The following is a 25,853-nucleotide window of genomic DNA, read 5'->3' on the forward strand; positions in this document are numbered from 1 at the left end:
CTAAGCATCTGTGTGTCTGTTCTTTGCATGTCTAGATTTCCATGGTTATATAACATCTTCAGCAGTATCAATTGTGGCAAAAGAGTCTATACATTGCCTCCATCGTCTACACAATGTGAGCATATTGTATAGCCATAGACATCTTGGATTAGATATTAGGAAGTTCAACAAAGCCAAATGCAAGGTCTTGCACGCGGGTCGGCACAATCCCAAGCACAACTGCAGCCTGGACGGAGAATGGACTGAGAACAGCCCTGAGGAGGAGGACTTGGGGGTGTTAGTTGATGAAAAGCTCAACGTGACCCGGCAATATGCGCTTGCAGCCCAGAAAGTCAACCATATCCTGGGCCGCATCAAAAGCAGCGTGACCAGCAGGTTGACAGAGGGGATTCTGCCCCTCTGCTCTCGTGAGACCTCACCTAGAGTACTGCATCCAACTCTGGGGTCCCCAGTAAAAGAAGGACATGGACCTGTTGGGGTGAGTTCAGAGGAGGCCATAAAGATGATCCAAGGGCTGGAGCACCTCTCCTTTGAAGACAGGCTGAGAGAGTTGGGGTTGTTCAGCCTGGAGAAGAGAAAGCTCCAGGGAGACCTTATAGTACCTTCCAGTACCTAAAGGGGCTACAGGAAAGATGGGGAGGGACTGTTTGCAAGGGCATGGAGTGACAGGACAAGGGAGAATGGCCTTAAGGTGAAGGAGGGGAGATTTAGATCAGATCTGAGGAAGAAATTCTTCCCTGTGAGGGTGGTGAGGCACTGGAAGAGGTTGTCCAGAGAAGCTGTGGCTGCCCCATCCCTGGAAGTGTTCAGGGCCAGGCTGGATGGGGCTTTGGGCAACCTGGGCTAGTGGAGGGTGTCCCTGCCCATGGCAGGGGGGTGGAACTGGATGGGCTTTGGGGTTCCTTCCAACAGAAACCATTCTAGGATTCTATGAAAGTTTCTTTACCAAGAGGGTGGTCAAACACTGGAAGAGGCTTCCTAGAGGTGGTCAATGCCCCAAGCCTGTCAGTGTTTAAGAGGCAATTGGACAATGCGCTTAACATGCTTTAACTTTTGGTCAGCCCTGAAGTGGTCAGGCAGTTGGACTGGATGATCATTGTATGTCCTTTCCAACCAGAACTATTCTATTCTAAAAGCCACAGAAGGATCAAACTGCTAAAGAGATAAACTATTGGCTGAGTGACACTGAGCAAACGTGCAACTAAAAGAGGCAATGCCAACAGAATAGCAATCTGAAGCTGTGAAGAGATTTATTATTCCAGTCAATCAAAAACACAAAACAAAAATCAAGGGGGAAAAAAAACAATTCCAAAGCTCTGAACAACTGCTTCTCAAAAATTTCAGCATAAGACACAGAGAAATTGATCACTATTTGAAGAAAAATCAGCAAAGTTCTTTCTTTAAGCTTGTAAATGTAGCCAACAGTTGTTTAAGGATATAGTTTCATGCTTGGAAAGAAACTATCCCATAGCATCTTGATACTAATTAGGAGCAAAAAGTACTCATCAGTGTCACTAGGATTAAAATCAGAATAACTTTTCTTGCTTTTGAAAGGAAAGAAGCCCACTCTTACCTGTGCTCTTAGGGAGGAAAAGAAAGGAGCATGCAGAGAAGAAAAAAAACAGATGCAAGGGTACAGATGGTATCATTGCCTATGGGTTGACTGCACGGCTGGTGAATGAAGTGTCACTCTGGAATGCTGCCTTTCAGAAAACAATGTAACAAAAAAGAAACTGTTCCATTTCCCTTTCATCCTAATCAAAGCAGGAAAGCAGTTCTCAGTATTGCTTTAATCTTTGTTTTCAATAGTAGTTTCTATTTTTCTCCATGGTTGTATTATCCCACTCCAAAAACAGTGGGATGAATTCACTCAGAGCAGTCAAAACAAATATACAAGTCTGTTGTTTGGGGCCCCACCTCGTTGTTTCCTTTTTGCACAGCATAGGCACGCTGCTTCCAAATTAAGCTATAGTCTCCCACTGCATAGATGAAACCACAAACCATGCAGAAATTGGGTATATCGGCACTATCTCTGTGCTGGCCCCTCAGTCTAGCTGTCCTTATAGGTGGTGAAGCTAGCTTTATACGCAACAGCAGGCAGAACCCTTTGGAGCACGTGAGATGTTGATTCCCATCCTGTCCAGCATGGATGATGAGGAATGAGAGCTGAATCACTGCAGAGCAATCACATTACCATCTTGGCTGTAGCCTCCAACCCCGACCTCCTGCTTGTACATTGATCGCTTCTTGATTAGTTCATGCTCCAGTGCTGTCTTTTGCACACAAATATCCAGGAGTGTGAAAGATGATACTTAGCAGGCTCTTGTAGACGCCCCTACTGAGAGATTATCTCCAGTTTGCACTGGCAAACAGAGACACAGGGATCTGGAAGTCCAAGGTGAAGTCTGGAGTACAGCTGCCTGTGGGTCCTAGATAACAGGCTATTAGTCACTAGATTGGATGTTTCATCTCTGTTGAGTCTCATCCTTCATGTTATCTATGTTCCCTGCGACAGAAAAACAGTGTACTTTGCATTTGTACTGCTCCGCTCCCCTATGTTGGTGCTGATCATTGCAAATCCACTAGATTCTGACAAGGGCAGTTCCTTCCATTCAGGAGTGGCTCATCTGAGTGGTGTAACACACATGGTCCTTCACAAACACATTAGAAATGTTACTTTTGACTGATCTTTTTGACTGGCCCATAAAAATAAGGCTACTTAATTGAACAGTATGTGTTAAAGCTAATCAAATAAATAGCAAGGAAATATGTGATTGTTATTCATAAACTGCAAGCTATTTGAATATTTTCCTAACCTGTGGCTTCCAATCGTAGTGAAGAATTAGTTCAGTTTAGCCAGACAAAACACTTTCTTCACAAGGACAAGTTTACATACATCCACAATAATTTTAAAGAATACCAAATAGTGCAATTTGCTTTTTGCTCATAGCTCTCTTGGTCAGTTTTGTTTCACTATCTGAAACTTTCTACTTCTAATCTTGCTGTACCATGTTCAGTGCCATGTCCGTTGCATATTTAGCATGAGCTTCTCATCTTTCCCTTATTCTTCAAGCCTCGTGAACAAATTAGAAAGCAATCAGATGCTGGAAAATCCCCAAATAGATAAATTAATGTATGCTACAGTTTGATGCCTCTCGTTTAAGTCTTGTTTTCAGCTTTTTAAGTTCTGTATTTTTATCAATTTTAAGACCGTAATCTGTAATTTTCCAGGCCTCTTCATAAAGCTGCATTTCGAAATTACGTTGTGCAATCTTATGAAATGTTTTGGTTAAAATTTCACTGCCAGGGCCATTCATGATGCTGCATAATGCCATAGATTCATCCAACTGCAGTGCCTCAATATACTGCTTAACTGCTGCTTCTTCCTCAGCCATTGACAACAGCAGGTGTCCTTTCGAGCAGTGGTCCTCAACACGTGTTTTAAGGCTGTTACAGCCGTGCTTCTGGATCACTTTCTCCATGTCTTTTAAAGCTTTGTCGTATTTTTTCAGGTGCCTAAGGCAAGCAGCCCTCTGTCTGAGATACCTTGGATTATCTTTGCTTGTCAAGACAGCCAGGGTATAATAACCAAGAGCCTTCTCATAGCGATATCCTTTAATCAGCACATTTCCTTCCTGGGCTGCTACCTGTGGACAGAAAGTTACTTAATATTAGTTATTAAAAGGGGGGGAGAAAAAAAAAAAAAGAGTTAAATATCTAGTCTGGACTGGCCACAGGTAGACACAGATACTAAGAAATTTTGGATACTTTTTCAAATGTTAAAATTGCATTGAGTTGGAGAACATATAATTGGCATATTTTTTGCATGCAGATACAAAAATGTCTGAACAATGGGCACTTGCTGTTATCTCAAGAGTTTATGAATCTCTTACGAACTCTTCTTTGTTTCTGCATATATTGCTAAAACTTTTCTCAGAACGCTTCTTCTGAAGTTGTTTAGATTCCTTAGGAATGATATATGAATTGAAAACTGAATGGACCAAACCCTAAAAGTAGCCAGTATTCTTTTCATGAAACCAAATTTCTGCCGTTGTCTGCTCTAACAGGTGACTATATGGACATTGCGCCTTCTGGTCAGTAGATACCCCCAGGTACTGCCCCACAAATATTTGCATGTGCTAATAATGAAGGTTGGTCTGTACTGATGCTTCCCTAAGCTATAGGAAACAATGGCCAGCTGCTGGCTTTACTAATCATTACTCTCAATTGCAAGTGAACTATCTGCCCTTATCTGAAGGGAAAAACAACAAGAAGAAGATAGAGAAGGCAGAAAGAGCCACATAATTTTTAGGTTCATAAAGGTCAATAAAGAGAACTCCATTAGAACTATTTGCCTCAGATGGATTTCTCATTATTTCCCTTTATTGGTAATAAACAAAGCTTTTAACATGCTGCAGCAGAGCGAATATTTAAGTTACAAACAAGGCTGCCACCAGCAGCTTAAGTCTTACAGAAGGCTGAGCCAAGCAAGCTGAGACTTCAACCACAAGATGAATGTTTTCATCAGTCTGTTTCCATGGGATATCACACATTGCCTTTGGACACTGGTGGCTCCCTAAATTCAGTTAGCCCAGCCACTGTCTCAGTAGCTGGCTGGGTCTTCCAGTCTCTCTGTGTGCTTTGTCTTTTTATTTTGATTGACTTAGATTAGAATTGATTGCTGTTGAACCGAACTAAGGAAAACAGGTTCTGGATAAAATGGATCAATATTGCAGGTCAAGTCCAAGCACCTCATCTGAGACCAGTGCATGAAATAATTTCACCGTTCCTAACAGTTTATGAAGAATTCTACCCCAGTTTGCCATAAAGGAATGTAAAATCCTATATGTAGTTATATTTATTAGAGAGTCTCTCAGCTTCCATACATAGAAATAGAGATAGGACCTCTCCTCAAATAGTGTCGATCACTGGCTTTAGTAGTTCTGGCCATAAATTGTAAGGTAGCCTGTCCAAAACCATCTCAAGTGTCTGTGTATACATTTAGAGAGAAGATAATTTACTTTGTTCTTTCAAGTGTTTTTTAGGCAACTAGGAAATGCAAATGCTTTCTCAGTGGCAGAATTTTAACAAGGGATCAAGGTGGAATTGCATCTGCATGTGAGGAGCATCCTGACAAGAGATTTTATTTCCTAGAAATTCTAAAGTTCTAGATCGCATTGCTCTAAAAAGCACAGTGCAGTCCCTCAAAATGCCTTGCATTCATATAGTTAAATTGTAATTTTCAGCCTTTAAAGTGCATTTGTTGTCTCAGTGGCAGAAGAAAAATACAATTTTTGTTGTTCAGCTGAATGACTAATCTAACGCTGAACCTGCCAGTGTGCTAACCAGGATCACTTTGGTTTACTGCACCACATACAATATTGCCATTTATTAACTGAGCCACTGCTTTGACTTCTTCACATTTCACTGACGGTCCCCAAAGTAAGCAAGCCACAAGATTCTGGATTTCCTGCTGTACTTGGAGGAAAAAGGCACATCTGAGAACAAATTATTCTCTCTCATCTTCACCAATGGAGTAAACACATGGGTGTTAGGCAGCTGGATTCTCTTTTGGCTCTGCCTGAGTTAAAGGAACCGACCTGGGACCTGTTTTTGGTGTATAACACAGACGGATTAATTAGTGGCTTACTTGCACATCATCTTCTGAACAAAGATAAATGTGAAAAGAAGACTTATGGAAAGAAGATGCAGGAAGTGCATAGAAAGCCAGAAGGATATTGCACAACTGAGTTCAGCTGCTGCATGTGGCTTTTGAGAAGCACTTGCTTGCCACCAGCCTCATTGCAGGTGACTTTGGAAGGCCAAGAGCAGGCTATGTAGTCCATTCACCAATGTACTGTAGTCCATCTTCCAACTTGTCACTAAAGATTCAATTATGACTTCCAGACTGAAATAAGTCTAGTGCCATCTGGAAAAGGCTAGCAGGCCATAAGTGACTGCTGGTTGGACTGCTTCCTGGATTAAGTCTCTGTGTCCCCTTCTGCCATTTAGTTATCTCACTGTGTGATAAAGGACTGAAAATACACATACTTTCGCTGCATTTTTGGTTCCAGTCCCTAGTGGCTAATGTTATGTTGAAATTGATGAAGGTTCAATTCCTTAGAAAGAAAAGGAGTGAGGAGTTTAACAGACATGGAATTACGGCCAAGGGTTAGTCTCTGAGCAGTGAATACCAGAAGATGCACTGATAAGCATTGAGCTTTGGAAGAGTGTTGGATGTTTGCAGAACAGTTTGGAGCAAGTCTTTCCTTCTATACCTGCAGATGCTAGTTGAGGTCCACATGCCATGAAGGCATGTGGAATGGCAACTTCTGCCTTGGGCTGAGGGCCGAACTCTGACACAGACCATATAGGTGTTGAGACCATTTTTGTAGGAGTCAGCTCTGGATATCCTATGGCGCCAACACAAAAGCACAGCTCTGAGGATCTGGGCAAGGAGCAAGCAGTCATGCATTTAACCTTTGACGTAGGAAACTGAAGGGTTGAAGCTGCACTAGCGGCAAGCAAACTCCCTTCCTCTGACCTTTTGCAGTTTAATAAATCTTTCAGATTCCTATTCCCATGTGGCTGTCCCAGTTGTTTACAAATTTCTTAGCATGGGACCCCTTAGACTATAAATAATGGAAGAATTTTATTGCTTTGTTTTTCATGAAAAAAATCAGTACATCAAGGAGATCTCCTTCCTCCACCCTTTCCTATTCAGCTTATGTAGAATTATTTTTAGCTTTTCAGACCAGACTCCAGGATAATGATGACACATTTCTATAATGCCTGTAATCTCCAAACACTCTAAACCAATCTGGCAGTAATACTTTTGCACATGGAGTGCTGAGACTAAGGGCTGAACGTAAACTGCTAAACTCTTCTTTGCTTCAGTCTCCTTATTTGTGAAACGGAGGTAACAGAGCACCCTCCCCGAGAGTGTAGTTAGGAGCCATGGCAAAGTAAGGCCATCATTGGGCTTTTTGGCACTAATTCTATCTGTAAGCTTTTTTGCTTTTACTGAGATCTTCCTTTCGCGCACAAACTAGAATAACCTTGCAGGCAAAAGGAAGCGTTACTGGAAAATCCTTTGAGACACCGGGCAGGTGGATTAACCAATTCTTTCCTGACCCCAGCAAAGTACATACTTAGCCCTTGTCACAAAATACATATTAAAAAAAAAAAAAAAGTGATTCTGGGCTAATCAGTAATAAAAGTAATCACACTCAATAAATCTTGGAAGATTAGAGAATAAATACTCCCAGGTGTTTGAGTCCAAATGTTTGCTCAGTTGAAGAAAAGCACAAGATTAAAGATTTTAAAAAAATAATAAAACTACTCTATTTTACTTCCAACACTGGTATTGAGTTCCAGTCTTGAAATCAGTCTGGCCACGCCTATTCTCTCAAGTGGCAGAGAAATCTTCCATGATAAATAAGCCACCAGTAAGGGGTTTTATTCCAGACTCTGTTCAACAGCTGCCAAAAAAAGACAGAAATAAAGTGCCTCTCCCATTTTAAAGGTTTCACTAATCTTTGGCACCAGTGAATTCCTAATACATTGGTGCAGTTTAAGCTGTACAATTTTTTTTTTATTCTCTTTTTTTTTTTTTTCTTAATGATAGCATAAAAAAATCCCTCCTGTGTTTTCTCGGAAAGCAGCACGGATGGACTTAGCTGAGAGACTTCCATACAGAGCGACTGATGTGGCAACAAGGGAAAAAAATTCAGCTGTAAAATTTATAGACACCTCTTTAGGGCCTTAGACACATTCCTGATTCCTTAGACGCATTCTTGATTGTACCTTTATTAACTTTATATAGTGAAAGATTGCAAATTGGCTCTAAAATCTTCAAACTCTTCCCCATAAGACTGAACTTTTTCCATTATTCAGAAGTGAGGGGCTCTTTTCTCTGTAATGGGGTATATCTAGGGACCGGTAAATTAATACTTGTTTACTTATATTCTCCTGCTGTTTTGCTAAAACACATACAAAGTACTCCTCTCAAGATGCATTAAGTCTATCAGCGTGTTGTTTGTTTTATAACCTGGGAGAAAGCATAACAATATAGCTTCTCACCAGGGCGCGCACAATCTACAAATTGAATAAAAGGAAGCAAACATTCTCAGAACACGGAGCTTCTGGGTAATCAGAATTGCAGATGCTTGAGTGAATGTTAAAACTCCTCACCATCAATCTGACCTTGTCCTGTCTTATTATTGGAGATGCTTTCTCAGAGGGTGTACTTTAGGGGAGAAACTTGAAAAAAATACTGAAAAATACATACTTGAATGGACTAGAGCAATGTGCCATTTTTGTGTCAAACAGTTTTAGCTAAGAAAACCAATTCCAATCTCAAAGGCTAGCCATTTTATAAAAATGTGAATATATTTAAATTTCCAAATGTTACCCAAAAGAGCAAAAAAGATTGACACATTTAATGTGACTGAATCAGAACCTTCAGTTTCATTTCATGAAGAAAATGAAGAAAACATGAATGCCTCTTCCCCAGAAGCCAGCTATGAGCACCATGTAACTCATACAGAGTACAATACTAGCAGCGATCTTGTTACATCTCCAGCTGCTGCCCCTCACATCCCCTGCATTTTAGTGTTGGGATTAAACAGGTCTCATGCTAGGGAGACCAACCAGAAATTCACCCAAGTGGTAAGAAGTGGTAATGATGAATTATTAGAGACTGAAGCAAGGTCACTGCAATGAAAGAAGTTTGGATTCAACTCCCTAATCTGGCTGAAGTGAAGGCTGCAGGAATAAGTCAATTTGTTCCTCGTTCATCTGATAAATGGTCTTCCCACACACTTCTGTTCAAGACAAGGCAGAGAAAATCTCTGCAGCCTAATTTTGCTTCCCATTTCTTTCCCCACTGTATCCTCAAATGCTGCATCAAAAAAGGATTGTACCTGAGTGAGGTGCTGCTGTTGCTTAGCGTCTACGAAGTTCAGGAGAAACCCCAGCTCCCTTTCATCTCTCTTAGCTAGGATGCTGAACGAGTGAGCTGCCGCTGCCATGTTCCTCCTCTTCAGCTGCAGCAGAGCTAGTCTTGCACTAGCAAAGTCATCAGCAAGAAAGTGGCCAAATGCTTCCTGAAGGTGATCAAGGGCCTCTTCATACATTCCTGTTGGTTAACACCAGTACAAGCTATTTAACCCATTCCATGTGGAGAAAGAGACATCAAGAAAACTTATGGAAACGGGATTTAGGTAGCCTGTCTGCAGTCCACATCTAAGGGTATTAATTACTTTATACCGTTTCCCAAAACATTTGCAAACTTCTCTGGAAAAGTACTATACAACAACACGCTTGCCATTTAACATTCACTTTCTTTTGATTTACTGCTCATTCACTTAGTTGGATCAGCTATACAAAGAATGGGAACTTACCATTTGCTATCAAAACATCTGTGTAGAAGATGTGATGTTGTGCATCCTTGCAAATTTTAATTAGTGCTTTTGCAATCACAAGAAGATCCCTGAGGGTTTCTTCTTTTGAAAAGTCTTTAGTAGCAACAAGCTCAGTTAACGCAGTCCTGCCATGCTGAAGGAGCCATTGAGTGATCAACCCTTGGGCTTCGTGCTTTAAAGACAGGATTGCTGGGATCACTACTCCTGCCTCCACCTTCAGTGCCGAGATCAAATCTTGCACTGCCTCCTATGTAAAAACAAGCCCCAAAAATGAAATGGTAGCAATAAGTGTGTATTGATAACTTGTGCTTTCAGTTCTCTGCTGTCCCACAGGCCATCTGCACATCTTTGGAAGCTCTTTGCTCTTCCCTGTCCTTGTGCTGCCTCTTTTCCATTTGCAAAGCTGATATAAGAGCATAAAGACAGGTTTGAACGACTATTTGCAAAGTGTTTTGAACTCCTCAGATTATCATTGAAAAAAATTCTTAGAGCAACAAGAAAGAGATGCTGTGAATGAGTAAGTGCAAGCAGGATTTGGCTCAGCCAGGCTAAACCAGCACAAATCCACACACCCAGTTGTGACATGCAGGTAAAGTGTAAGGCTACTGACCATATTAGAAGCAGATAAACCATGCAGATATGTGACATGATTTGCAGGCAATGCTATCCTGCAATCTCCAAAGTGCACTGTAATGCTAATTGCGCCCGAGCTTTTCATAGATGGAGAGGGACGCACTAAACCTTGAAACAGTTCTTTCTTTTTTCTCTTTCTACATTTCATCTAACACAACATCATGTCAGGAAAACGTGAGATCAAATATAAGGGTGAGTTTGCAGCATTGCAAATCAATGCATGGTAGTGACAGTGAATAAGATCTATGATTAAGGTTTAGTCTTCCTCTCTCTAGAGTTGGGAAAGCAAATCACTAATGTCAAGTGGACTACTTATACACCCAGCCAAAACAAGAGCCTTTCACTGCCCACATTCTGTGAGAAACTCTCTTGATTTCAGTGAGTCCATGGCAAAGTCTGTGGTACCTTACACTAATATTGCTTAATACTGTCAGAAAAATCACCAGCAATTAATATAGTGATAATACCTTCTGCTGCTTCAGAGCAAGGTAGATGAATCCTCGTCCACTCAGAGCTTGCACGTTCCTAGGGTCCTCTTTTAGGATGGCATTAAAATCAAAAATAGCAGTTTTCTTCTGACCAAGGCGCCCATAACATCGAGCTCTGGTGAGAAGGCAATCTTCAGCATAACCACCTGGAGGAGAGAAATGCAGCCATGCTTACTTGAAATGTCTCAAGTCTACTGCCCTAAACCAGGGTGCAGTAAATCCCAGTGTGTGCCAAGCACTAAGCCCCATCGAAGGGCTTCAAAGTAAGTGGCTAAGTGAAAATGATGCGGTAGATCTACATGTTGTGTTACGGTGACTGCAGGAATGAAAAGGAGCACTTTATTCAGAGCTGTGGCATGGGTGGAATAAGAGGGGCGTGCTGGAGGGAGGCAAATGTGCTATGGTAAGGAACTGCAATCCACAGATGTGACTGGAAGAGGAATAAGGAGGGTGCTGTAGAAGACATCCAAGGATATCCATACGAAGCTACAGAAAAATTCCACTTTGCCTGAGGAAGTACAATGAGAGTACTTAAGTGGTAGTTTCCTTTATTTTTGTTGCCAGTGGAATTCCTATCGCATGCTATCAGTTCTGAGTTGAAAGGAAAAAAAGAACCGATGTTGGGTTGGTTTCCAAAACACTGAATCGGTTAAGCGTCCTACTGAGGCTAGTAGAATTCTGTCAAAGAATGAATTTTCACTGGGGAAGTCTTGAAAGTGTTTTCTGGTGTGTATTACAAAGACCAGGCTACTCTGATGTTCTAGGTCTCGTGGTGTACGTGTCATTCTGCAGCGAAACGGTGAGTTGTGGTTCAGTGTTGCTGCTCAGGACTGAAGTTCGACCTTTAGCTTTGCTTCAAATTCCTATCTTACCACAGAAAATTCACTCAATTTCTCTGTCTGTCATCATCTAACTTGGGAGACGCATCTGTCATGGCTGGTTGGGATAATTTCAATATGTTCGACACAAGCCACAGAAACATTAATGGGACAGAGAGACAAAGCAGTTTGGGTGTTATGCTAGCCTAATTGCAATGTCAGCCTAAAGCTTTCCCACGCGACCAGCAAGCCTCCCCACTAATGTGAATGTGAACCTGGTCTTTGTGAAATAAAGCTAGCCATGTTTCTCACTTACAGATGGCTGACAGCAGAAACCAGTGCATCTTCCTACTTGCTCTGTAGGCCACCAAGGAACAGGCAAGCCTGGACCAATAAAAAAGACTGGGCTGCAGTGTGTGCAAAAAAACTTTTTCAGGGCATATATTTTGCTACTAAGATGAATTTTTCAAAAAAAGAAAGATTCTACATGTTATAAACAGAAGAACCAGTTCTGGAAATAGCTAAAAAGATGTATATATATTCTCAGAAAAAAAAAAAATTAACAGTAATTTACAGAAAGAAAGGGCACTTTGCTGAGAGTAGTTGTACGGCTGCAATTTGATTTATAACTGTAACTGTTCTACTGTGACTCAACTCTAACTTTCCAGACAGGGACAGGAACCATACTGTGCCAGGCACACCAAAAACACAGGCCCCACTTCAAAGAGTCTTCAGTCTAGTTAAACATGCCAAAAGAACATTGTAATAAAAAATCTGAGTGAGTGGAAAAGGTAACAGAATGAAAATCATAAAATCACATTGCTCAACTAGCTCAAAAGCTTCCTGGTTTCTAATAGAAACAAATACACATGTTGATCAAAACTGTCTCTCCTTAAATATCCACAACTGCTTTTCTGATTGCCTCAAGGTCTCAGCAAGAGTGGCTCTCCTCAGGAACGGCCAAAGGAAACAGAAGGAATGGCCTGCAATTATTAAGCACTCAACCCTCCCACGCAGGCGATTTTTTTCCTACCTTCTCTGGGATACCTAGACTCAGCCAGCTGACAGTATAGGGAAATTCCATGTTTTCCAGTTGTCATGAAATGACTTCTATCAAACCTTGAGGTCTGGAAAGCTTTGCCCTTTGTTATTCCACCCTATGGTCTTCCATGCATTTTCACAGGCACCTCTAAAAAGACAGCATTGTGATGCTGCTCTGGAAAGCAGCAAAAGGAAGATGAGGCTATTGTAAAAGGGAATGTCTTCATATCTCCACATCTACCCCTCCACCACACCTTTCTCCAAAGACATTTATGTGCAACAAATGGAGGCAACCTACCAATGACGTGACCATTATCTCAGGATCTGCGCTGGATTAGGATCCAATTCATCAGAAGGAATCCTTGGAGTTTTTAGTATGATGGAATAGGAGCGGCACAAATGAGAAGAAAGCTCTCAGAGCAAGATATGTGAGGATGGAGGCACAAGGCCATTTGGCTGTTTTCATAAAGCGGAGTCAGAAGGTACACATTGTTTCAGATAAAACAGTATTCCAGATGGGACTGACTAATTTATTGCCATACTTCATGTGCACTGGAATTTGTGATACTAAGATTCTTTTTTCTCTGCTTTCACTGAAGTGCTGCCCAAATAAACACATACAGTTGACAATGAAAATCATAGTCCATTCAGTCACTGGTTGCAGAGCATATATCTTTCTGCCATCCACATGCCCTTTCCTTTCAAGGCAATTTTGATAAGGATCTTAATGTGCTCAGAGTTGCAATCAATAACTGTGGCATCCCAATACTGGATGATAAATCATCAGTGTCGCTGTAAATATTTTTTCATAGAGAGGTCAGGAAATGCAGCACCGTGCACAGCTGCCTGCAGAGATGAGCTAGCAGACAGGCTCCTAGCAATTCTTTTACAGTAATGAGGCTTTTTCTCCTTCCCGATATGCTCCAAAACTTCTGTACTAAAGGTTATTATTGCTCTGGAGCTCTACCAATTGGCTCCTATAAAGACAATATCTATTTCTTAACAAGCATCTGTTCTAGCAGGTGGGGAGTTGATAAGCTGGAATGCATGGGCTGTGAAATGGAACCTTCTCAAAGCAATTAACAGGTTTTTTTTCCATTTTCATAAACCAATCTCTCTTCTTCTCAATGCTGCCGTCATAACATTTGCTCAGAGTGAAAGGCAGATTTCCATACAAACATGGTTTTACTTGGAACATGCCAGAAGCATTTCCATGTTAGCCTGATCTCTCTCCTTAGGAAAAGCTAGGATAACGATGCATGTAAGTGGGTGCATTCACTCTTTTGCACTGGAACTACACGTTCATTGGTGTGTTGGAACAAGGCGGCAGGTTGTTTGCTGCAATTACTGTATTTATGGCGCATTCGTTCTATTGACACAGGAGGTAGCAAATAAATTTCATTGGTTTTCAGGGTACTAATTGATGTAACAAACTAAGGCTGAAACAGAGGAGTCTTCTACTACTACACGGCTTGTCTAAAATGGGCTGAAGCTGGGTCTGTTTGAGTAGCTTTTCCAAATTACTCACCAGCTAGCATCTCCTCTAAAAGTTACACAAAACAAATAAGATGAAGGCTGCTTCTTTCTTCTGAAAGGGGGACTTCCTTCATGGAGATGATTTTGTGAAGTGTCCCCTCATTCACACTCTTTCGAGGACTAACTGCTCACAGGGACCAAATTCCCTTCTCATTTATCACAAGTTTGGCTTTGATCTCTTTAAGAAACAATTACATTGTATTTTCAAAGAAGGTTGCATCTCTTCCTAGATCAAATTTAATTTTCTGGGGAAACATTTCCAAAAATATAGTCATCCAACCTAGCAGTTGGACAACAGCATCAAAAAGCCCTGGCTTCTCTTGACATTACCAGGCTTCAGGCTTACCTCAGTCACCTGTGTGCAGAGTTACTTACTGAAAAGTCACATTTTATAGAAGGAAAAGTAACTCTGTAGGATTTTCTTGAGACTTTTCCCTGTATTTTGAGCATGTATGTATTGCTGTGATAAAACAGCCTCCCTACATTAAGTACAGAAGAATCCCCCTGCCATTCCGCTTTTCCTTTACCAATGGAAGAACAGCATTACACTGCTTATCCAAAAAGAGTCTTTTTTTAAACCACAGTAAAGAAGGAAAGCATGGCACATAAAAAGGAAAATAATCTGATGTCTCTGAGAAGGTAGCACTGCTAATGTTAAAACATGTAGTTTGTTCAACAGCACAGCTGTACTTGTGAGAAAATCTGTGACCGTACCTATGAAAAAATTATGGTTACAGATCAATTTGTCCAGACCAGTTACTCAGAAGCAACTTAGAGCAACCAAACAGTAATTGCAGTCTGATGCTTGGTAGCAGGTCTACCATAACAAAAGACTGTAAAATGTAAAGAAGATATACAATGTGTGTTCTGTACACTCTACACATTACATTTCTGGAGCAGGAAAAACAGGGAAATTATTAGATTGCAAATAGATGCGTTCAGGATGTTAAAGATCTTTTCCAAGTTATGAAGGAATTGTGGGTTCTCTGTGTTGATATGGCCCAGTAAGGGTGGTTTATGCCTGAACTTAACTTATAGCATGTGAACAATGTAATTGAAAATAATCCTCAGCTGTGCTCCAGGAGGATTTCATGTGCTAAACAACAGAACACAATCACATGATGGGTCTTCTGGACAGGTGAAGAAAAGGGGCTGATGTTCCTGTAGAACAGAACCGAACCCTTCCACCCACTTCAAGTTCACAAGCTACTTACACAGCAGTAAGGACTGCAGTAACTGTTTAATGCACTATTTCATGGTCCAGATGAGTTGCTACTTTAAACTAATTTTATCCTGCTCTTCACCTGCCTTTGTAAGTCTGCTGTTTCAATCTTCTCATTGGGGAAATGACAGATGAGAATTGGTTGGATATGCTTGCCTACCCACTGATTTGACTTCCCATATAGAAGTAAATCTCCTATCAGTATCTTGATAACCCTACCTGCAGCAATGATGGCAAAGGAAAGGTAGGCAATGGCCTCTTTGATGTCAGCATCCTCCTGCTTGTCCTTCAAGATGGTCAGCGCTCTGAAATGGCAGTGAGTTTGCATCAACTTCCTGTCTTCATCTTTGAAAATGTCCATGATTGGCAGGAGACAGGAGGTATCTCCAATTCTGATCACTTTCTTTAGCAGCTTAACAATGTGAGGGAAAAAGGCAGAAGAGAAAGATTGGCATGAAAAGATAAATGAAGTCATGATAAAGCTGGAAATACCATGTCTGGTGAAACAAGTATGCTCTTACCCAGTGCTTCCCCACATTTCAGTGGGGCTTCAGCCAGCCACGGTCCAGCCAAGGACCATGAATCTCTTTTAATCAACTCCTCAGCTGGCACTAGTGTAAATGCATGTTGGAGAAAACATTGCTTCTTATCTTTTTTCACCACCACCACAGCTGTGGAAATCATTCTGGGGAAATACTAATGCTGCTTTGCTTACTTTGGGCAGCATCTGCTCCAGACTGGCAGTTAACTGTTTTCATAAATACAGTTGAATCACAGGCTGATTGCCCCAAAGAGAGAAAGTTTCTGTGGAACAGAAGGATTCCAATGACCCCTTTTACTGTAAAATGGAAACCAGTGAATTAATGGAAAATCAGTGAAGTGCTATGCCTTTCTTTTAGTATTGCTATTGGGAATCCGGGAGAAGTATGGATTCAAATCCACAAACTACTGTCCTCCTGGAAAAAAATCTTGCCTGACATATGGTATCTTTGCCTCCATTCACTACAGTGAAAATCACCAAACACTTTTTTACTACATGTCCTAAGGAAAAGAATCAAAAGGTGTTTCCTTCAGTAAAGCAAATGTGCTTAGCAGGTACTCAACATTCAAATCAGAACCAGAGAAGCCAGGACAAGAACAAAGTTATCTTGATTGATAACTCTGAATAAGTTCATCCATTGAACTTATTACCTTCTCTGTTTTTATTAATAAATACAAGTGTCTGGGTGCTGACAGGCAGGTGGGAGAAAAACATTTTGAAGATAAATTTTCGGTGACACGTATGTTCCCTCTAGAACTTACAGCAGAAGCTGCAGATAGGAATCCAACTTCCAAGGGCAATATATGAACTCTAATAAAGTCATGTCATTCATTAATAGCCTCTCAAAAGGCAGCAAATTATACAAAACTTTTATTTTTCATAGAGAGTAGTGAAGTGGTGACAATGAAACCTTTCTCTTCATGGCTAGTAGAATTTATATGGGATTTTAAAAAATGCAATAGTTCCCTCTAATGGCAGAACCTGGTAATTCAGCTTTGTAATCCCTGGTAGGAGAATCAGCACATTGGAATCTTTCATGGTTTCAAGCACAAGCCATTAGCCACCGAAGAAAGAAAACTGCAGACTGATATTTGAGCTTCTGATTTTGCTTCTTCCCCCCCCCCCCCCTACAATGTTTCATTAGGATAATCAGTTAGGTAGTAGTTCTGCCTTCTTTTCTCTCAGGGAAAATTACCAATCCCATCAATATTGTCACCAGGGGCAGGATGCTCAGTCACACTCTGCCTAGTTAAAGTCTCTGATGAAGTGCCATTAGATAGCATGTGATGAATGGGCTGCATTTAGCTAGGAGTCCTTGCACAGCCTGTACTACAGACAGAAAGTCCTACTCATAAGGCCAGTATTTACCAGTTTACCACCATTCCTGAGAAATGTCTGGAAGCACAGGCTGGGGCAGGTGCAGCCCCACTGGAAAACCCATCACAGGTTGTGCGACGGGGTGGATTCCAACTTTGCACCATGTGATGAGGTGGCCTCACAGTGCCAGAGCCTTACAGCTGTCATGTAATGCTGAGAAGCGGGAGACAAGCAGAGCGCTGTGCTGTGAAACTGAAAGCCCTTGGAACACCCTCTTGGCAAGCCTATGTCTCTAAAGTGGTCCCTCTTAAGTTCTACCATGCATCTTCTGTATCAGCCAAAGGGCTGTTAACCCTCCACACCATACCATCACTGATGACTCTCATTCCCTCTGCTACCCAGGTCCTCCTTACCTGGTTGCCGTCATATGTGAAACCTTTCTTCAATTGCAGCAGTGCGAGTCTAGCCAGGATGGGAGAACTTTGTGGATTTCTGGAGAGTGCTAGTAAGAGGAGCTTGTGAGCTTCTTCTACGCAGCCCGTCTGGTACATGGCATCAGCACAAAGGATCTGTGATGCTTCATCAGAAGCATCCAGCTCCACCAAGAGAGAAGCCAGCTGGTAGACCCCAGGGGCATCTCTGGAGGAAAAAAAAAATAAAGAAAAAGGGAAAGATCACCTTCAAGGAATTCCATAATTCCATAATCATAATCCCTCTTTATAAAAACATGTTCTTAAGCAGTTGTGGCTCTAAAGAAAGGTTAACAAAACATGATTCATATCTGTGGCTGCAGCTGATACCACAATGGAAAAGGAAAAAATGAAACAAAAACAAACAAAGTGAAACAAAAAAAAAAGATCGCCATTTCTAACATAAAAAATTCAGTTTTGGAGAAAATGGAAGACTTTACCTGTGGTGGTATCAGATAAAACTTTGAAAATGAAACACTGAAATGTTTACATTTAAATGGTAGCTTGTTTTGTGTTGGAAGAAATGAAAACTAATAAAGACACTACTTTGATAGGCACTCTTTTCTGACCTTTAGAAAGATGATTTTAAGTATTAAAACCTCAGAGTCCCTCTGTTACACCTTCTTCTACTTTTAAACTCAGGTTTTAATGGATTTAGCTGGTGTTTGGTGTTCCTGTCTCAGATCTCCCAGCCTTAAATATGACATTAATACAGTCAGCATTGAAAAAAGGATTTGGATTGCCAGCACCAAGTACATGTGTAGTAACACCTCAGCTCTGTCTTGGAAGGACACTTACTTGGGGCGTGGTACTTCGTGGCCCACCAAATCCTTCAGTTCAGAGCTGAGAGTGAAAGGAGCCAGCTAGCACCAATGAATCCATTTTATTATGGGTGTATCTACTCCTTTAGAGGAGAAATCACTGTCGTATTCCCTCTAGCATCTTGCTCGCTCCATGCTTAGGCCAGTTGGTGTATCATGGATTAACTTCCATAGAAAGATTGAGCTATTTGGCTGCATGGATCCTATTGCATTCTGACATACCAGCAAAACAATATTTGGCTGAAACAGCCACACCTATGCAGTTTTATTTCAACCTGTTATCTTAATTAGGAACTTTAAAAGGGTCTATATCCTATTCTCAGTTATCTGAAGCAAGTACTCTCTATACTACTCAAGCTGCTCTCTTTCTGTTAGGAATCTGCACAACCCTGTTTCTTTTTCTGCGCACAGGCTGAACTGCCTCCTGGTTACCTCTTCTTCTGGAGCATCTTCTGTCCTTCTTCTTGGAGAACCTTTACCAGCAGTCCTCTTTGGTTCCACGGCACATAGGACTTGACTGTGAAGATGGTTTCTTCCACTTTTAACTGGCAAGCTGTGATATAATCCAGGGCTGTCAAGTAACGGCTGCCACCAGAAATCCGGATAAGCCCACGCCCACATAAGGCTTTAATACAGCTGTTAGGATGTGGGGAATCATGCTCAATGACCCTTTGAAAGTCCTGCAGGGCTTGCTGATGCTCATGAGCATGGAGGGAGCAGAAACCTCGCAATGCTAAGAGAGTATTGTAGTAAGTTTTCTGCTCTGCTGCCAAGAGGTGGTCACAGATGTCCAGGGCAGTTCTGATGTGTCCATGCAGGAGATGGCAGTCTGCTAGCCGAACGCTGAGCTCACGTTTGGACCCTGGGGAGATCTGAAGGAGGAACTGGACTGTCTGGATGACAGAAGGGAGCAGTTCAGCACCATGATTGCCTCTGAGTTCAGCCCGAGTACGCACAGCCTCCCTGTACGCTGCAAACTTCACCTCCAGGACAGTTCTAGCCTGTTCTTCTATCTTCTCAGTGTCATGTGGTGAGAAAAGCTCTTCAAAGTGTTTCATTGCCTGGGCAGGGGTTGCTGCAAAGGCTTCTGTTAAATCCTGCATCATTTCCTGCATCCGTCCACCCAAGAAGAAATACGCGGCAGCCCGTTCCAAGAGCAGACCCAAAGCTTTCTCATCTCTGAGATTATTATCAGCTGAGAAGCCCTCGAGGGCCTTGCTACAAAATGCCACACAGTCCTCAAATTTGCGTTTCTTAAAGAGGTAAGCTGCCTGCACCCTGCAAACCCAGATATCATTCGGTGCCACTGCAGACAGGAAGTCATAGCAGTTGCCCAGCCACTGGTCCAAGGAATTGCAGTCTGGGCTTTCTTTCTGATATGTTGAGAGATAATTAGAGAAGGCCTGGATGACCTGTGGCAGGTGTTCCCTTTGCCTCGTACACACATAGGCCACGGCCTCAGCCCGATCCATCACAAAGGCTTGGATATAGTCTGCAACTCCCTTCCTAACTTGTGTCCCTGAGAGCACCCAGGCCAACGCCCTCAGCAACAGCAGTTCCATTGAATATTTTGGGTTAGCCTTGAGCAGGGTATTGCATTTACTCACCACCTCCTCTGAGCATCCTTGCCTGAGCAGGGTCTCCAGTTTATATACTGAGGATACCACATTGTCAGGACTGAGGGTGGACAGAAAGATGGCAGCTGTTCCCACACTGAGGGAGACAACGGCCAAGTTCTTGCTGTGGATCTTGGGAATCTGATTCTTGCCTTTGCACCACATCTCCAGGGTGGCTATCACCTTCTCCCAGAGCCCTTTGTCTAAGGAGTTCACTTTCTGTACTGCTGTGGGGGCACTGCAGCTGAAGGCAGCCGTGTAGAACGCAGTGGCTATTGGTAACTCCTGCTGGGCGAGATGGTGGTCCCCTTCTCTGCAGAGCCATACAGCAAGTTCCTGAGGTGACATTTTCTGCACTTGTATCTTCACCAAGCAGCATCACACATGTACTGTAGCTAGTGCCTGTAAAACAGAAAATCAGCAACATGAGGGGCTGGGGAGCACAGGGTTTTTTGCTTGGGGAGCAGCTTTCCAACTGACAGAGAGAAGCAAGCCTAGGTCCCATGAAAAGCCAGCGCTTTGTCACTGACAGGCTTACCCGGGAGCAAAGCCACAGGAAAAAACTCTACAGAGGTTCTTAGTCCACAGGCACGTAACATCGGCCAGAAAGCAGCCAGACAACCTTGTCAGTGTTCCCTACCCCACCGAGAGGCCAGACACAGGGCTGGGGGCCCTACTGGGCTCTGTCCTCCCTGGCTGGGATGTCACTTTGATACATTTTTAGTCATCAGATGGTACGTCAGTGCAGGCGGTCGCGGACAAGGAGAAGACAGAATAGCACCTTGATACTTTGCCCACCACTTGCCTTTCCTCCTTTGCCTTGGACAGGCAGGAAAGGCAGAAGAAAATTTGCACCTTGTCCCTGTTTCTAACCCAGGAGTCAGTGGGAAAGATGCGGTTCAGTGCAAGGACCCGAGCTCCAGAGCCTGGCCCTCGGCCTCACACACCTGGGGTCTAGCCCTGCCTGATGCCCGGTGGGCGCGGCTGCGCGCCGGCCACCACCACGGCGGGGCGGAGAGCACAAATACCTGAGAGCGGGCGGCCACAGGAGCTGCTGCCCGCCGCCGAGGGGGCCCGGGGCCGCTGCGGCCCTGCGATGGCTTCCGGGGCGGCCTGCTCCCGCCGGGAGCTCCTGAGGCGACGCGACGCGACGTGAGGCGAGCTGAGCTGAGCTGAGCTGAGGTGAGGTGAGGCGAGGCGAGGCGAGGCGAGGCACGGCAGCCGCGGACGGGACGGAGAGCAGGGCCGGGCAGTCAAGCGCCCCGTTGCCTGGAGACCGCAAACACTGCCCCGGCTCCGCTGCCGGCGGGCGGGCAGGGGCGCGGGCAGCCGCCCGTGGCCTCCCCTGCGGGGGCGGCCTGTGAGGAAGCGGGGCCTGCGGCCGCTCGTACCCACGCGGGTCCGTACCGCGCGTTTCTGCCCCGCGGTTGCCGCTCCCGGCCAGTGGCGCAACGGAGGCCCCGGCCCCTCCGAGGCCCCTCCGGCCTGGCGGGCAGGCGCTTCCCATGGCGGCGGCGAGGCTTGGCGGTTCGGGACGGGCCGCGTCGAGTTGGCTTGCGCCTCTCCTGAGAGAGCCCGGCGCTGGAACGGCGCGGCCGGGGGAAGCAGCTGGTACCTTCGGAAAGGGCACCAGGGCCCTTGACCCTTGGCGGGACTGCGTAAAGTGAATGAGGTACCGAAAGCAGCAAACTCTGTCTGTGGTGCAGCCTACGGTTTTGATCTTATTTTTTAACAATAAGAACTGTTTCTAGCGTTAAATCAATTATGTTTCTAGGAGTGTTTAGACCAATGATGTTCCTTTAAGCCAGGGCCGTTTCTGAAGTCCGGCTTTTTTCCTATCTGTGTTCTTTGACATTCAAAAGAGAAAAAACCCTCTATGATGAATAGAGATTTTTTGACATTTTATTAAGAGTTTGCCCATTACTTTGATTTGATTACTTTAATTACCCTAATTAGCCATCAAGATATAATTTAGCATTGCTGTCACATTAGGCCACAGGTGATATTACCAAGAAAGACTTGAGGGCATAAAAAGAAACAGTTCTGAAATAGAAATCACATCAAAAGGAGCTGGGTTGATCAAACGCCTGTGCCTCTTTGCCCCTCCGCTGAGGTTCAAGCACAGCTTGTGGGAATAAAACCGAGACTGGTGCCTTCAATGGATTGTGGTCCAGGCTGCAAAAATCATTACCCATAATTTGACTTTGCTGCATGACTGAGTGGTGTGGAAGTTGCTCCCAGCCACATTTTGCCTTGTAGATACAAAGAACATGGAGGATGCCAGTATCCTCCATTTATCATTTCTAGCATAAAGAGTCCCAGTTTAGTTAAGAATCCAGTGTGCTGACTGCGCTACATGGATGGTTTAAGGGATGTTGTTACAACCCATATGAACAAGGCTGGCCAGGAAGGTGTTAGCAGCAACATGAAGAAATTATTTTGTTGACTTATGGTTATATAGCAGGTGGTATGAATACAGCCAATTTTAAGTTGTGCATCAAACTTAAGCTTAGATTAATTTAGGTTCCTAACTTTGTTCCTTAAAGGAGTAAGAGGAACAGCATCTACAAGAGCTCGATGCTGATGGAAAAAGTATCTTCCTGGTGGAAGGGACTGCGGCTTGGTATGATACCTGAGATGTATGAATAGAGCCCAGCGTGAAAACCCGTTGTTATAAGTGGCAGAACCAGCAATGTAACGTAGAGGCCCTGGCTCCTGATGTTTTTCTCAAGTCACCGGACAATTTGCTGTTTGTCCTGTGGGACACATGTGGCAAGGCCTGTTTCTATGATCACAAAAATGGGGGGGGGGGGGAAATGTAGAGATGTTTATCTAAACATTAAATATTAAGTATGCTACACACTCATTAAATATTAAGTGTACTACAATAGCGCCTCATGATGTCTCTGCTGATAAAATTTTAAAGGGAGGTGGGGAGGGAGTAAGCACAGCACAACAAGTGGAGGGCTTTGCAAAGCAGGAGATGCACTAACACATCTGCAATAACCCTTTTCAGAGATGTACGTGGCTGAGAAATCTTGCACTTATTTCTTCTAAAGGCTCTCAGTGCCTGCAGTGCATGTAACAAGTCCCTCCCCTCAGGGCTTGTAAATGCTAGGTGTAGCTAGGACTGAGGATGAGAAACCAGTAATACGTGCATTTGGTACAGAAAATTAGAGAATGAACTTTCTTTGTTAGAAAGGAGTGTAATGGAGTGGGGCATTATAACCTAAAAAAAGTAAACTTTGATTTATTTGACAAACATTCTTCACTCTGAGCTGTACCTGGGTTAGAGAGCAGATACCAAATTCAGCTCTTGTTTAGGCTGGTGTAAGCATGCAGGGAACAAAGATGGCTTGTGCTGAATTATACAGGCTGGGTGACTGGATGCCCACAATGCTGAAGTAAAGAAGCTCTGGTGATGTACTAAGCCACACGATGAAATTTCATCCCTAGGTGTATTTAGTTCCACACCCGTAGTCTGCCAGGACCAGCAGTTAGACTGCTGGTAACTGTTGTCGAACTGAGGTAGGATATTCTTCTCTCGTGAAGGAAATGTGCACCCATGGCCACAGCTGCTGCTATTCCTTTGGGTTAGAGCAGCAGACTTCAAATGGAGACCTCTAAGCTTTGTTATTGACAGATCTACTTCCTAACATTGTCTCGTAGGAAAGCATGCATGGAACATTTTGGGATGTTCAGGTTCTCAGCCAGCCTTTTATATGCTCTTCTTTGACCAAACAGCAGTCTATAACATTGTATAAACTTATCAGCACCCCAGATAATCACAGAAGTATAACACATCCTAGGAAGACTGTAAGGTGATTAAATTGGTGTTTGTAAAGAGCTCTGAAACATGTGGGTGAAAGCTGGCATAGGCCAGAGGAGAAGTTTTAGCCTTGTCATTTTATAGTCTGACCCAATTACTCTCGATCTGGTTGAGTATTACAAAATTTACCCCTCTGCTCAAGCTTCTTACTAAAGCCTTGAGGAAGTGACTGTCTTAACTTTTCACTTCGCTTTGCCGACTTTAAATATAAATGTGTTAATACATTAAACATCCCAGAGGTCTCTGAGTGCATAAAGGTAGATAGTCACAGAAAGCCAAAATGTTCTCTTTATGCACTGGACTATTTTCACCTATGTTCACCCCAACGAGAATGACAATGCAAAGGATTGCAGGTCTTCTTGATAAAGAGCAGGATTAAGATGCACTTGAGCAAGATTACAAGAAAAAGGCTGTCATTCCATTAGAGAAAGTAATAATCCCTTTGTTTATATTCTAGAGGTTAAAGCAGCAACAGCAGAAAACCCCCAAAGGTCACCACACACATACTTTGCTGTCTCAGTTATTGTCTATAATTTAACTATGGGATTATGTAATAGCATAATTTAATCAGTTCTCCTTCTGCTGGGAGTCCTGAAGCAGCTCTCTGTATGAGGTAGTAAAGTGATCTGCTTTCTCTGCAGACAAATAGGTGTGCTTGATTTTGAACAAAAGGTTCATGATGTGAGTGAAGTGTTTCCAAGGAGTAATAGTAACTTTAAAGTAATGGCCTTTCTTAGTTGCTGAAACTGCATGTGGCTCTTGAATATCTGTGAGGAGTTCAGTCTTCTGCAAGGTTTGTTTTTCCTTGTCTACTCCTGTAGGTATGACGTGTATGACCATCAGCAGTAATTACCTCTAATAAGCTTGTGTTCAATTGAAAAACAATTGTCTTAACTGAAGAGGACAAGCCAAATGTTGCATTGTCTGAGACCTGAGAAGGAAAAGTCCCCCTTAAAGCAGTTAGATCATGCCCAGTGGTCCGCTTCCAGAGTGTGCGTAGCAAGTGTACCCCTTAATGAAGTATCATCTGTGTTCCGCTGACATTCAGGAGTCAACACCCGTCTTCCCCTCTGATGCCACATCATCTGATACAAAGGCTGAAGGGTAGAAATTTCTAGCTGAAATTTCCTGCTCAGAGTTAATTCACTGGCATTTCCCAGCCTCACTTTGCAAGTACAAGATTTTCTAGATGGAGACTGCTGAAATCAATAGCAGTTGTGCCACACATAATTGGGGAGCAAGACTGGCCTCTGAATAGTAAAACATTTGAACATACTAGACTTCACATCTCTTGTGCCCTGATAGTCAGCCAGCCAGGCCGATTTTTCAACTAGCTCAGCACCTTAGTGTCCAGTGAGGAAGTCATCAGAACTGGTTTGCTTGTTCTCAATATGCCAAGCAAGTGGTGGACAAAAAAAAAAAATAAAAAATCATGCTCTCTGCTTCCATTCTTCCCAGTGCCAAATGGCCATTATCAAGTTCCGTTTTTGTGATATGTTTGCTGTGTTTATTTAGGATATAAGCTTTTGAGGCCAAGGATAGTGCCTGGTGTGATGAGTACGATGGGCTCAATCTCAGAAGGGATCTCCCAGCACTGCTGTGACATGAAGAATAACAAACTGTGAGTTATAATAAAAGGAAGCTCTTGCAACATCTCAATAGATATGCTGCCAGCTCAGATTAGACAATGTTAACCAGCCTGCTTTATTCCTCTTCTGTTAATATTGAAACTTACTGCTTTTATTTCCTCTCATTCCTCCCCTACTTTACAAACAAACAGGGATAAGAAAACATTAAGGGATAACTTATTTGGTTACACTAAATTTCCAACTCGTATTGGTTTGAACTAAGTTTATCAACCAGCCATGGAAACATTAATCACCCAGAAAAATAGCACACAGTGAAATGACTTTTCAAAATGTCGTTGGTATAATTATCATCTCGGCCATTACATTAAATGCCACCATTTATAACTGTTATGTTTAAGTATGCAAACAGTAATTAACTTGGTAATGAACTGAGGACCCCTGTGCCTCTCTTCCCTCAGCTAATTTGCATGTTAATTATCATTAGCAACCAGGGAAACAAGTTATAAA

The 25,853-nt window shown here is 42.9% G+C and overlaps 1 protein-coding gene across 1 annotated transcript; it reads right to left on the reverse strand.

Moving 5' to 3' along the window:
• Positions 1-3,128: 3,128 nt before the first annotated feature.
• On the reverse strand, positions 3,129-20,276 carry TTC34 (tetratricopeptide repeat domain 34). The gene is made up of 7 exons (XM_054801029.1): positions 18,745-20,276; positions 17,435-17,660; positions 15,383-15,575; positions 10,526-10,692; positions 9,405-9,672; positions 8,925-9,139; positions 3,129-3,647 (listed from the first exon to the last, which is right to left on the reverse strand). The coding sequence occupies exons 1-7, from the start codon at positions 20,274-20,276 to the stop codon at positions 3,129-3,131; spliced, it is 3,120 nt and encodes a 1,039-aa protein (XP_054657004.1).
• Between the last annotated feature and the right edge of the window lie 5,577 nt (positions 20,277-25,853).

This window comes from Grus americana, chromosome 21 (genome assembly GCF_028858705.1).
Source record: "Grus americana isolate bGruAme1 chromosome 21, bGruAme1.mat, whole genome shotgun sequence".
NCBI classification, from domain to species: Eukaryota; Metazoa; Chordata; class Aves; order Gruiformes; family Gruidae; genus Grus; species Grus americana.

Bases quoted from the DNA above. Each gene is read 5' to 3' on its own strand.
- TTC34 (XM_054801029.1), bottom strand. From the start codon at position 20,276: ATGTCACCTCAGGAACTTGCTGTATGGCTCTGCAGAGAAGGGGACCAC. The intron at 10,693-15,382 runs GTAGGGTTATCA...TCTCTCCTCCAG, and splicing joins CTTTGCCATCATTGCTGCAG to GTGGTTATGCTGAAGATTGC. The intron at 9,140-9,404 runs GTAAGTTCCCAT...GTTAACCAACAG, and splicing joins AGATGTTTTGATAGCAAATG to GAATGTATGAAGAGGCCCTT.